Below are 13,585 nucleotides of genomic sequence, written 5' to 3' on the forward strand. Positions count from 1 at the left end.
AGTACCTGTCAACACGTTTACTTTTATCATGATTGTGGCAAATTCAGACAACAGTGGATCATGTGGATATATTTGACAAGAAGAAACCACTTAGAATAAGAAAAAAACAACAACATAGATGTTACTTTTCAGCCACAATGAAGATCAATTCATTCCTCTGTTGCCTTTTATATGGTAAGTGACTTTACAATTTTACCACTTTAAGCTATATTTAAATGGTAATTTCAGTGCATTTAATTCTGCATTCAATGCTTCCAATTTTAGCAGGTACGCTTACTGATGGAACCATAATCAATTTAGAGGAATTCGAGGGGAGAAGTGTCTCCTTCCAGTGCTCACACAGACTCGCAGGGAGCAACAACAAGTATTTCTGCAAAGATCCATGTATAAGCACAGGAGACATACTACTTACTGTAGAACCTGGCAGAAGAGCAGAGTCAGGGAGGATTGCTCTGGTGGACTCTAGGGATGGATCCTTCACTGTGACCTTCAGCAATCTCCAGCTGTCAGACTCACAGAAATACTGGTGTGCAGTGGAGCGGACTGGTTTGGACACATATGTTGAGGTACAGCTAACAGTAAAGAAAGGTATGTGTATTATACAATCAGTTTTAAATAAAATGCATTAATACCCTTAAGTTCTGTAAAGTTTACACATTCATATTTCACTAGAAGAGGAATACATTTAAATTTAAATTTAAATTTACCCTACAAGTATCTTACCACTGCTGAAGTTATGTTACAGATAGACGGTATAAAATAATATACTAATAATTAATTTTAAAATTTTCATAATCCTTTGGTTCACTTTTTTTGTCTTTTGGTTTGACTGGAGCTCACAAAACTTACAACTTCTTTTAGCTCTGAAATTTCTATTATTTTGTATTTTCCTCTTTATTCTATTATTCTCTCAAATCTTTTTAGATAAAACCTATTAGAGTATTTTGAAAAATGCAGCTTTTCTAACTTATTATAGTGGATTTAAAATTATTTTTTAAATCCATAAATCATCTCTTGAAAAAGGCATTACACACTTTGGTGGGGCTCTCTGGACAAAAAGACTAAATTCTGAACATTGTTGGGGTTGTTATTACAGTAATACAGTAATGTACTAATGCCATATGTTACTTAATTACTCCTTGAAGAAAGTAATTTGTCGCACTACTTCTTACCTTACCTTGTCATACCATGTTACTCCTTAATGTGGCCCATAACACATTGTGACATAACTAACGTTGTTAACATTATAAATTTTAGCAGCGTCAGCAGTATGTAATTTAAGATATTATTAGTAAAAGAAGCTTACTGAAGGCCTTTCCTAAAAAAACAAAACAACGTTATCTAGATGGGTGCATTTGTTTCCCTAAAGCCTGTACAGTATATGCATTTCAATGCTGATAGAGACTTTTCAGTTGTGCAAAGCTGCTCATTCCATAGACACTAATGACCTCTCATATCATCAGAGATACAAGCTTTTGAAATGTGCACAAGCCAGGAGAAAACCCAGGTTTCGAAAAATAACTTCAATTTGTCTTGCCATTTTAAATTAGGTTTGGCCCAGAGAAGACAATGTTTTTTCTGAATTATCTTCATAAAGTATATGGCATCTTTCCATGATAGAGCTTTAACCTACATTTCTGGATGGCATAGTGACCTGTGTTCAGAGACAATTACTTATAAAAGTGATCCTGAGCCTGTGTACTGATTTGCCTGACAGAATATTAGCTGCTTTAAATTAGAGATGGCACGATACCACTTTTTTTATGTCCGATACCGATATCATAAATTTGGATATCTGCCGATACTGATATCAATCCGATATAGTGTTTTTTAATCAATAAAACTGTTTTTTTAATATCTTGCTGCTTTTTGTATAAGTTCATACTCAAGTTTAAATAAACAACAACACTAAAGCTATTCTGTTATACCTGTATGTAAAAAGTACACTGCACCCAAAATATTTCATAGTTCAGCAACACTGATCAATGTAATAAACTTAAACCTACTCCATCCTCCCTATTCTGGTATTTTAAAGAGTACTTAGGAGAAATATTAAGCAACCTAACTAATAGGGTTGCAAACTTCCAGCAAAAAAATGTATTAATTAAAAAAAAATAGGGAACCACCCCCCACCCTCCACCTCATGATGCTTAATCGACGTAATCAACTTTAATTTGATGCCGTGTGAAAAAAAAATGCACAGAAATAAATTATTTTTCAAGAATAATTAAATAGATTCAACATCTTTCTTCTACAGAATTGCAGACTGCACAGATGGTACCTTCCCAAAGGAAAAAGTACTATAGCTTACTAGGGTATATTAGACTTAACAGTTACTATACAGTAATGGACTTCTATATATTATACATAAGATTAAAACTTTGGGTGTAAGATTCAGACAATTATTTATTAAAAGCTAGACATTTTAAATGAGAATAAGAAAGAAAAGTATGTGTTTGTGCCCCCTTTTCCCTGTTCATGCCTTATCGGCCCCCCTGGCTAAACTTTGCTAGATCCGCCCCTGCACAGTTACCAGCCGTCAGCTAAGTAGAAAAAGATCCTGGTGTAGAAAGTAATATTAAATCAATTCTAACAACAGCTTAAGCTTAAACGTGCTGCTGTTGTTCAGCCGCTGGTTTCCTCTTTCTGGTGCAAAGTGGGCCAAAAACAAAGAAGAGAGACGGACTCGCAACAGAAAAGCCGATCAGCTGATCATTAAGCAGTTTCATGATTGAAGTAGCAACAGGAGAGGGAGGGAGAGAGAAGAGGCAGTTGCTCCATATATCGGTTGTTAAGCTTAATGTGGGAATGCTTTACAAACATTCAGAGATGAACTTACACACTTGCTTTACTTCTCTCTGGGATAACTTCCTCGGAGATGAAATGCTGGTTTGGTAGCGAGGCTACAAATACACACTTTTTATACACTGTCATGGTGCAGATGTGTTGCTAACTTAAATATCTGCAAAGCATTCCTCCAGCTATTTTATTTTTATAACTACTTAGTTTTCCAGACTTTTGAGAGATGTTCCATGTTCATTTTAACCATTTGATATTTTTTGTGTTCCCTTGTAAATAAAATGTGAGTTCATAAGATTTGAAAATCATTGGATTCATTTTTATTTATTTATTTTGCGTTTTACAATTATTTACGTTTACAATTATTACATTAATTTAAATATTACATACCATACATTTCCAAAGGTGGGCCTGTATATATTGTTTACAAAAATAAAAATACCAATAGTCTAAATGCCTCTTACACCATTTCTTTTTATACAGCTGTTAAAATTGTGACAACGGTCATACCTGATGTGTCTTCCACAAGGACATATCAGAATACCAATACAACACATTTAACAACAGGAATAGACACCACAGAGCCTACTAAACTCTCAACAGGTATAAATATATTTATCAATCCCTATTCATATGAATAACAGATAGCTTTATATGACACAATATTCCATTCTGTCCTACAGCCCTAAACTTCACGGCAGAAGAAGGACCTAACATCAAAACAGGTAATGCTTAGTTTGATAATATCATTTAAAGTGTTTGCATGAACAAGACCTGAAATGTTCTTGTTTTCATCAGGCACCATCGTGTGTGCTACTGTTGGTGGTGTTGGTCTGATCGTTATCCTGCTTCTGGCAGTATGCTGCAGGAAGTCCAGAAAAACCTCAAAACTTAAACAACATGAGTACTGCAACAGTGCAAACTTCACCAATGCAAATAAAAGAAAGGTATGAACTCAAAAAATGTACGTCAATCTGAAAGCTGTGCTTGTAGTACATAAATAAAAAGCTGAATCTACAGGAATGTAGTGCATGTGTATCAACAGACATTACACTGTCTGGATTCAGAATGACTAATATACCATTAGATAAAAAGTTACCACTACCACTCTCATGGCATTCAACTGAGAATTTTACACTGAAAACTGGTAGAAGTCTTGCTCTACCTGCAGCAAAACCAAGTATGTCTAATAGCATAATTGATAGGCATTGTTTAACAATTTTACATCTCAGTTTTATTTGTAGTAGAGTCTTGTTAACTCCTCAAGTATTCAAAGAAATCCTCTGCCTGAAAACCCTCGTCAAAAAACATGTCTTTTGGATGGATCAAATTCAGAGCAGTTTGATAGCCTATCGCGGCGCAACTGAGTTAAGCTGAGCTAAGTTTACTCAAGGTCATGATCCAGTGGGTTTATTGTCAATCACCAGACTGCATAAAGCGCAAAATTGCAATAAAACAAAACAAAAACAGTGCAACACCAGAAAAAAACAGAACGATACCGACACAAGACGGTGCAGACCCAACAGTGCAATAGAATGTGCAAAAGACTGAGCAATGTGCAAAATGTAACTGATATATGAAGGTGTGCGTGTGTGTGTGTATGAGATCGTGCAGATAAGTGGTTGGTAGTGACGTGTATGAAGGCATGCGTGTATGTGTGTGTATGTGTATCAGCCCAGTCACTGAGTGTTCAGGAGTTTGATGGCTTGGGGGAAGAAACTGTTTTGCAGTCTGACAGTGAGGGCCCGAATGCTCCCGTACCTCTTGCCAGAAGGCAGCACAAGCAAGTCATTCTGAGCATCAACCCGTGCATACAAGTAGTTCAGCGTATCTGGTACAGAGGCGTCACCGTCACAGGCAGGTGTTGCCTTCCTGTAGTTGATGGCCTGGATGCCCTGGTACATGCACTCATACATACCAACCCTCCTGATTTTTCTAGGAGAATCCCAAATGTCAGTGCCCCTCCCGAAAATCTCCCAGAGCCACCATTCTCCAGATTTTCTCCCGATTTTCCAATAATGGCAGTACAAACAGCCAATAAATGCAAGTCCCATAAGAACGTGCTAATTTTTTGTTTCTTTTTCACTTACCAACAGGTCAGCTGTGGTTATGATCACAATAAGAAGAGGACAAAGTGTAGGAAAAAGTCACCTAAGAGTTCTTATGTACCTACTCACCAACAAAGACAGGATATACCAACATCTGATTCCCCAGCAAGTGTACACCTTCATATCTATGAAAACATCTCTTCCCCCCAATCTTCCTGAATGTTCAGGATATTCACCCACAGGGGAACAAAAAGGACTATGATAATAACTCTGCAATCCACATTAATACTTTGCCAAACATAATGCATGAAAGAACAGATCATGGTACTCAAAGAAAACACAAAGTTAAACGTAAGACATGCAAAAATATAGAGAGTTGCACAAACAGTGTCTCCAGCAGTGATGGGAATAACGGCGTTAGAAGTAACGGCGTTACTTTTTTCAATAAAGAGTAATCTAACTAATTACTATTCCTATCGTTACAACGCCGTTACTGTTACTGACAAGAATCGCGTTACTATTTTTCAACAAACAGACGGTTGAAGCCGTGTTCAGCTTACCGCACCTTATATCAGTTGCACGGAAGTATCTGTAAGTAATTTGGGCGCTACAGCTTTAAGCAGCTGTGCGCGCTCCCGCGGCAATCACTTTCTGGTAGACAAATCACTTTTGCCCCCCTTGAGCTAGGGAGAAAACAATCGCATGAGTGCTGCTGTATGACTGAGGAAGAATAAAGTAGTCGTGGTAAGCCAATCACACGATCACTTCAAGATGACAAAGCAACAATGTGATATATACCAGTTTTTAAATTGTGTTGATAGGCCACGTAAAACCAGAGTCATGATAAACAATATATACGGTGTGTTTTTTCCTCAATATTTTCATCATGCTGTCTAAGGACAGCGCGAGCAAGCACTCTGCTTATGAACAAAAAAAAAAACAAAAACAAAAAAATCGCCCGCTCGTGTTGTGGAAAAATGCACCATGTCGACCAATCAAAAATGATATGGCGACATGACATTTGGTTGTTTAGGGAAGAGGGGAAGTTTTAGGAGTGATGGCGAGAGAAAGAGACAGAGAGAGCGAGAAAGAGCAGAAAAAGAGAGAGAGCGAGTTTTGAGATGTGAGAGATTTGTGACGTTTAGCGTGTTTGGAGTGTGTAGTTAATGTGTTGTCTTGTGTAGTTAGTGTGTAGTGTTGTGGATAGTTTTGTGTTGTGTGTCAAAACAATGAGGCGACTGCTGTCTCCAGGTAGAAAAAGGAGTGATACACCTGCTGCTGTCAGATCTGCAGGTATCAGGCTGTGATGTTCGCTTTTATAGTGGACAGAAATTATTTTTTGGAGTGGCACAAATAATTTGTGTGGCATCTTACTGAATGCAGAACAGCTGATTGTTCTGTAAATAGTTTGAAATGGTTATTTAAAAAATCAAGGTAAAAGGTAAATGGATGCAAATAACTTTGTTGTTTGCAAAACTTGTGCATAGGATTTTAAAATTGACAATTTATATTTGCATTTAAAGTTATGAAATATGATTCATTAAACATGTTTGTGGTTGTTACAGTAAAAAATATAACTTTTTCTACTCTGCTTTTATTTTTTTGTCTTATTTTAGATGAATTGTGTAAGTAAATAGTTTTAAAGGTAAAATGTGGAGGGAAAATCAAAAGTAGTTAAAAATGGCCAATTATACCCTGGACCCCAGAGGGTTAAACATTTTTTTAAAAGTAATGCAATAGTTACTTTTCAAGTAATTAATTACTTTTAGAATATTGTAACTCAGTTACTAACTCAGTTACTTTTTTGAAGAAGTAACTAGTAACTATAATTAATTACTTTTTCAAAGTAACTTGCCCAACACTGGTCTCCAGAGTCCATTGTGGATCCACTGAAAAGAAGCCCAGATCACTTTGGTTTGGTTTAGATTTATCAGAAATAAAGGAGAGTTAACCTTAAAGATATGAGTTTTTATGGACATTCATGGACAAGTCCATAAATAATAATCATTATTTAACTTGTACAGTAAGTCGTACTGTTAATGTTTCCATTTCATGTCTGTGGCTATATGTGTTTGTGTAAATTAAACTTCTGTTGCATTCAAGTACACGTTTTAAAGCTTCTCTGCTCAGAGTTAAAAGTGTAAAATGTTACTTCATGAGGTTAATACTTCTGGTTAAGTTCAGGGGAAGCGTTAGTAAGCATTGGGTCACTTTGTGCCTATGTTCATGAGCATGTGCTGTTGTGGTTGCATGTCAGCATGTAAATACCGAACAGTCTGTGTCTTCACAGTTAGTGAGAACTTGTGAAAATGAGAGTGAATTATATCTTTACTATAAAGTGTGTATACAATTCATTATGCTAAAGACTTGGATTTTGCTTCTTCCTTGATGCCATAGCTGACACCACTGCACACTGATATCAGTAACCCAAATTAGACTAATTACTATCAACCTCTTAAATAATATAATATCACAGTGATGTGTAGTTCACAATGAAGATCTATTCTATTCTATTCTATTCTATTCTATTCTATTCTATTCAAGTGTTCATGTAATAAACGAATGATATGTAGCTTACACATATCATATATATACATGTACTGTTTTTTTTTTATTCATCCCAATGATAGCATCCTTTGACTGAAATTAAGTGTGTATACACACTGATGTCAGTGTCCTCTCACTTTTCCTGAATTGATATCTGATGCCCACAGCATCCGCTGGATCTTGGAGCAGTCCCCCAGTTCATCTGAAACATCACTTCTCTCTTTAAGACCACCCTGTAAGCTAGTGGTTCTCAAACTGTGGGCAGGACTCCATTAGTGAGACATGGTACTACTGCAGGTGGGGAGTGACACAAAATTTTGGAGTGAAACAAAATCCAGTAAATATGATTTTGGTTTGGAGAATAAACAAAAGTTTACTGATGTACTTAAGTGTGGATTACACTGCACAGGCAGCTGCAGACATGACAAATGAGGTGTCACTCCTGTCATAGTGCTTTGAAGTCGCAAAGTAACCATGTCTAGTTGTCACACTGTAGTAGTGTCTTCACTGATGACGCCACGTGGTCACAAAACAATGACAGGTACACAGATGTTTGTGCAAAGCCTTAGTTCACTGTCTGGTGATGAAATTCCCATTACTCTGACACAAGTGGACCTAGGCAGATGCAGAAACTGTATCATGCCCATAAAATTCAGTGTTGTGCGGGCAAACATTAAAGCCACCTTTGTATTACTGGTCTTAAGCTGAGGTGTGATGCTTAGAGCGTCTCTTTGTCAAAACCAAAATAGATTGCTTATGGGTGATGGGAGGGGTGGAGGGTAATGATTTGGGCTAGTTTCGCAACTACAGGACTTGTTACTGTTACTTTTTGTAAGGTGTTCACACACACACACACACACACACACACACACACACACACACACACACACACACACACACAGTATTAATTTTATACCTGCAAAGGAGAACATTTTCCACAACTTTTGCCATTACAAAGTTCAAAGTAGTGTCCCAGTAAGCACTGCACACATGTACTATGGTTCCACCTTTGCACTCTTTATTCTGATGCCTTTTAAAAAATATGGCTTTAGGTCACATTTGAACCATTTTAAAGACTTCTCACCCATTTAATTCACACTTGTGTGTTGCTTGTTGTTATACATACAGCAGGCGTGTATAAAAGTCAAAGACTGAATGTAACAGCCTGCTCTGTGGAAGAAACTGGGCATCACCTTTGTCTCTGGTTATTATACAGGAAGCAAATAGAAGAGTGGAATTACCTTTATAGAGTTGTATTTTATTTGCATAGACATAGCAATATCTGCATATAACTGCTATTCCTATGATATTAGGTCAGTTTTGTTGCATTATTCCTAAGCAGATAATAAGCAAATATAAGTATGTAAGAGTACTTGAAATGGTGACAATAAAACATTTTCAGTTTTTGAAGTGGCTCTGCTTTGAGACTTTAACAAAAATATTTTAGTACAGTATGCTCTTTGACTACATCTATAGTATTTGTATGCTGTACACATGATGTGTTGAGGACAGTGATAAAGTCAGAGAAAAGCAGTATAAACACATTTGTGACATAACATCTCTGGTCACATGAAGTCAACCAGAAATATTTCTTGAATATAAATTCTATGCACTCAAATGGTCACTACAGTCACCAGATATCAGTTCAACAGAACGCATTGGGGATGTGGAGGTACAGCTATAATTCTTCTATATAATGGGTCAAATATAGACAAATGATAACAAAAATTATACTCTATAAAATCAGGTGTTTTCCAATTTGTGAAAAAGATATGACTAATCTGTTTTTATAAATTAGAGATCTATAGAATCAAAGTTTGATCTTTACTTGGAAATGTTAGTCTGGAGAAGGGAAAGACGTGCAGTCCAGCAATTACACAGAATCTGCCAAAATTCCCTCCATTGATAGCTGTCAGTGCATCTAATGACATAGAGTAAAAATGAACTTTGACAGTTATTTTGGCAAACCCTATTTTTTCTAATGTATAAACAAATGTGAAGGAAAATGGCATTCATGCTACTACCACAAAGAAACTGTGTAACAGTTAAAGGTGGCGGAGGGTCATGAGTTGGGAGTTCGCCTTGTAATCAGAAGGTTGCCGGTTCGAGCCCCGGCTTGGATAGTCTCGGTCGTTGTGTCCTTGGGCAAGACACTTCACCCGTTGCCTACTGGTGGTGGTCAGAGGGCCCGGTGGCGCCAGTGTCCGGCAGCCTCGCCTCTGTCAGTGCGCCCCAGGGTGGCTGTGGCTACAATGTAGCTTGCCATCACCAGTGTGTGAATGTGTGTGTGAATGGGTGGATGACTGGATATGTAAAGCGCTTTGGGGTCCTTAGGGACTAGTAAAGCGCTATATAAATACAGGCCATTTACCATGAAGGACGTTGTGTACATGTCAGATTGACAGAGACTATAGGACCTGCTCCTCCCTTGATGTCTGCCCCCAAACCTTCAAGAGTGAGATCAGTTTGCGTAAACAGAATGCAGCTGATATTTTAGCCTGCAGTCTGTTCTCCATTTGTGGTACAAGTGTTTAACTTTTAGGCTGTAAATGCAGAGCCCGTAACAACCACTTAGAATGAGAAGGATCTACAGAGCTGGCACTTTATCAGCCATAATGAAGAGCATTTTTTTCTTCTCCTGTTTTTTATATGGTAAGTGACTACCTAAAATTAATACATTAATTAATTTAAATGCTCAATTTGATGCCTTATTTTCTGTAATGTCATTTGTTTTAGCAGCTGAACTAACAGAAGGAGTCATAATTAAAGTAGAGGGATTCGAGGGGAGAAATGTCTCCTTCCAATGCTCGCACACACTTGCATGGAAAAACCACAAGTATTTTTGCAAAGATCCATGCACAAGCATGGAAGACATACTGGTTACTGTAGAATCTGGCAGAAGAGCAGAGTCCGGGAGGATAACTCTGGTGGACTCTGGGAATGGATCTTTCTCTGTGACCTTCAGTCATCTCCAGCTTTCAGACTCACAGAAATACCGGTGTGGAGTAGACAGGCCTGGTTTGGACTCATACATTGATGTACAGCTCACAGTAATGAAATGTACGTGTATAATCCTATTTCTTTTAGCTTGATTAAAAATGCATCACTACAGTGAATTCTATAGCTGTATCTCAAGGTTGGTAAAGTTTTACATACTCATTTCTTACTAGCAAAAATATATTACAAACAACATTGTTACAAACTCTGAACATAAATGCTGTGATTTTTTTCCGCATGTTAAATACTTTTCAAGCATTTAATATATGAAAGGATAATTAAAATATTTAAAAAACCGGAGGTACCTAAAACATAAACCACATACAATACAAAATAACCCCAAAACACAGTAACTCAAAAACACTGGGTCAAAATGACCCAGTACCATGACAACAATCAGAAAAACATTATATTGCAAAAAAAGAACTACTGACATGAAAATGTAAAGTGTTTTTTAAATGTAATTTAGTGAAAAAAGAAGAGAATGCTACTTTATTTTTGAATTTCATGTTGAAGCAAGCAAATATCACAAGTTGTACCAGAAAAAAAAACCCAAACAAAAGTATCCAACAATACTCTAATCCAAATAGAAAAAAAAATAACTGAGAAAACATTGTTGTGCACATTTTTTTCCTTGCGTACTTCGATATCAAAGTATACTAAGCAGATAATACGTTTGACAAACTTTAGCATTTTAATGGTTTCATTTGTATTATTTTTACAGAACTTATCATCACTCTAAATAACTCTTCTACCACTTCTTCTTACACAGCTGTTGAAAATGAGACTGATATTTCTTCTACATTGCCATATCCGAATCCCACCTTGAAGCAGTCCACAACAGGTATAAGTTCTGTCTGATATTATGCATTATAAGAAGAAAAAGTTGTATAAAGGCTACATGATTCAAGATTTCTTTTTAATACATCAGGCAACATCATTTGTGCTACCGTTGGGGGTGTTATTCTGATCTCTGTCTTGATGATGGCAGTACGCTTCAGGAAATCCAGAAGAACATCAAACAATAAACTACAGGTTTACACCAACAGAGCAGACACCAGAAATTCAAATGAAAGCGAGGTATGAATTAGAAAATGGAAAACACCCTGACACCTGTCAGGAAGCAGGAATATAAAAGAAGTTATATAAAAAAAAACCTTTCTGGGTAGAATTACAGAATTATATTGAAAAGTAAATCATGAGAGTTATACAACCCCAACTCTGTACCAAAACCACTTTCATGTCCTTCTCTTAAATACAATGGCAAAACAGGAGGTGGTTGTCTGAGATTTTCAGACACTGGGAAATGGGAGAAATGGTTTGTCTGGCTCTATTACCAGATAAGCATACCCGGAGGGCACTTGCTAACATTTTTACATCTCAGTTTACTTCTATTAGAGCCTCCTTGACTCCTCAAGTATTCATTAAGTGGCCAGTCGACAAAACTAAAAAAAAAAAATTACAAATCATGTCAAAGAAATTGTCTGGCTGACGGCTCCCTTAAAAATGCACCTTGTTTTTGTTTGTTTGTTTGTTTGTTTGTTTTTGTCTTTGATGGATTAAATTTGACTAAATTTATTTGATAGCCTATACCCCATGCTTTCTGTCTTTCAGTTAAACTAAGCAGAGCAAAGCCAACTGGCTGCGCATAAACTTTCATATTTCTACCAGTCTATAAATATATTTAGGTTTCATATATAGGGGCTCATTGTCGGAGCTCTTTCTAAGTAAAAGTCTTATAGAAGTATTTTAGGACTGGACAGGTCAGACATGTTGGTGAGGTTAATATTCTCTCCCTCACTTGGTACCCAGGCATCATACCAACATATTGGTGTCCTACCAGGAGAGCTATGGAGTGAGGCAGATCTGGGCACCTTTGCTTAGGCTGCTGGCCATGTTAAATAGACCCCAAAAATGGTAGAAGATTTATGTTAAGTGTGCTTACTATAATCGATCTGATAATCTATCTAATAATCTGTGTGTGTCTTTCATACTGTATCATTGAAAACTTCGGATTTTTGTATACAATCTCAACACTTTTTTGTCACTTTTTAATAGATCAGTTGTGGGTACAATGACACTGACACGAGAACACACAACTGTAGCAAGCTGTCTGCAAGTTCTTCTGTCTCTACTCATCAACAAAGATCAGATCTACAAACATTTAAACCCACATAAACCAAATGCAGCACACTCACTGCTGTCTATAAAGCCATTTATTTCTCCAGCCCACTGGCAGGTTCAGGGTATTCGCCCATGGAGGGCTCAAATGAATAATAATAACTGGCATCTACATTAATGTATTGCCATCTTTAATATATGAAAGAACATGTGATTGTACTTGCAGAAAACTTAAGATTTATCAGGAAGTTATCTGTACTTTTTATGGACATTTGGAGACAAATACATTTTCCAATTATGAGCAACACTTGTTTTCATTATAATATGCCTATACACTGAATTAAAAGTTATTGTTTCCATTCCATGTCTGCTGTGCTCTGTGATCACAATGTGATGTTAACTATGGGAAAGCATGGATCCATCATGCCTTGTATGAATGGTTATCCTTTAATGACCACGTTTTATTTTCTCATGGCTGCTTCTAGCATGATGTCACGAAGCTCGTATCATCTCAACTGTTTTCCTGAAAGTGGCAATAAATTCTCTGTAGATAAATGGACTGCGCAGTCATCAGATTTCAATCCAATAGAGAACATTCACATCCATTCATTTTCCATTTTAAAAACTGTTTCCAGTCACAAAGTAATTCACTGATAAATGTCAGTGCATCTAGTGACACGCAGCAAAAATGAACTTCAATAGTTAATTTTGAAAAACTGTTTCTCAGTGTAAACAAATGTGGAGGAAAGTGACATTCATGCTTCCTCCACAGAGTTACACTGTGTGTGGCAGTTCAATGAGGCTGAGGGTCATGAAGCATGCTGTGTATGTATTGAAAGAGGTCATTGGATCGGCTCATGACTGGCTCTTGTTTATTAATAAATATATTTCATTTGCAGATGCGTACAGTGGTGCTATAAGCCTTTAACTTTGTAACTCCAAATGCAGAGTCTGTAGCAACAACAGAGCTGGCACTTTTTCCAGCATTTCTTTCATCTCCTGTCTTATATATGGTAAGTGAAGTCCTAAATTTATACATGAATTCATTTATGTTGAAGTAGATGCCTTCTTCT

General features: G+C 36.8%; 2 protein-coding genes across 2 annotated transcripts; both read left to right on the plus strand.

Moving 5' to 3' along the window:
* On the plus strand, positions 1–7,443 carry LOC146385147 (uncharacterized). The gene is made up of 6 exons (XM_084930733.1): positions 1–174; positions 265–588; positions 3,283–3,402; positions 3,483–3,524; positions 3,598–3,746; positions 4,896–7,443. The coding sequence occupies exons 1-6, from the start codon at positions 138–140 to the stop codon at positions 5,064–5,066; spliced, it is 843 nt and encodes a 280-aa protein (XP_084786859.1). The 5' UTR covers positions 1–137; the 3' UTR covers positions 5,067–7,443.
* A 2,692-nt stretch (positions 7,444–10,135) lies between these two features.
* On the plus strand, positions 10,136–12,834 carry LOC146385148 (uncharacterized). Its single transcript, XM_084929963.1, has 4 exons — positions 10,136–10,454; positions 11,164–11,235; positions 11,323–11,471; positions 12,450–12,834. Exons 1-4 carry the CDS (start codon positions 10,259–10,261, stop codon positions 12,567–12,569), a joined length of 537 nt encoding a protein of 178 aa, XP_084786089.1. The 5' UTR covers positions 10,136–10,258; the 3' UTR covers positions 12,570–12,834.
* The last annotated feature ends 751 nt before the right edge of the window (positions 12,835–13,585 follow it).

This window comes from Perissodus microlepis, chromosome 6 (genome assembly GCF_051167445.1).
Source record: "Perissodus microlepis isolate ML-2025 ecotype Zambia chromosome 6, ASM5116744v1, whole genome shotgun sequence".
NCBI lineage: Eukaryota > Metazoa > Chordata > Actinopteri > Cichliformes > Cichlidae > Perissodus > Perissodus microlepis.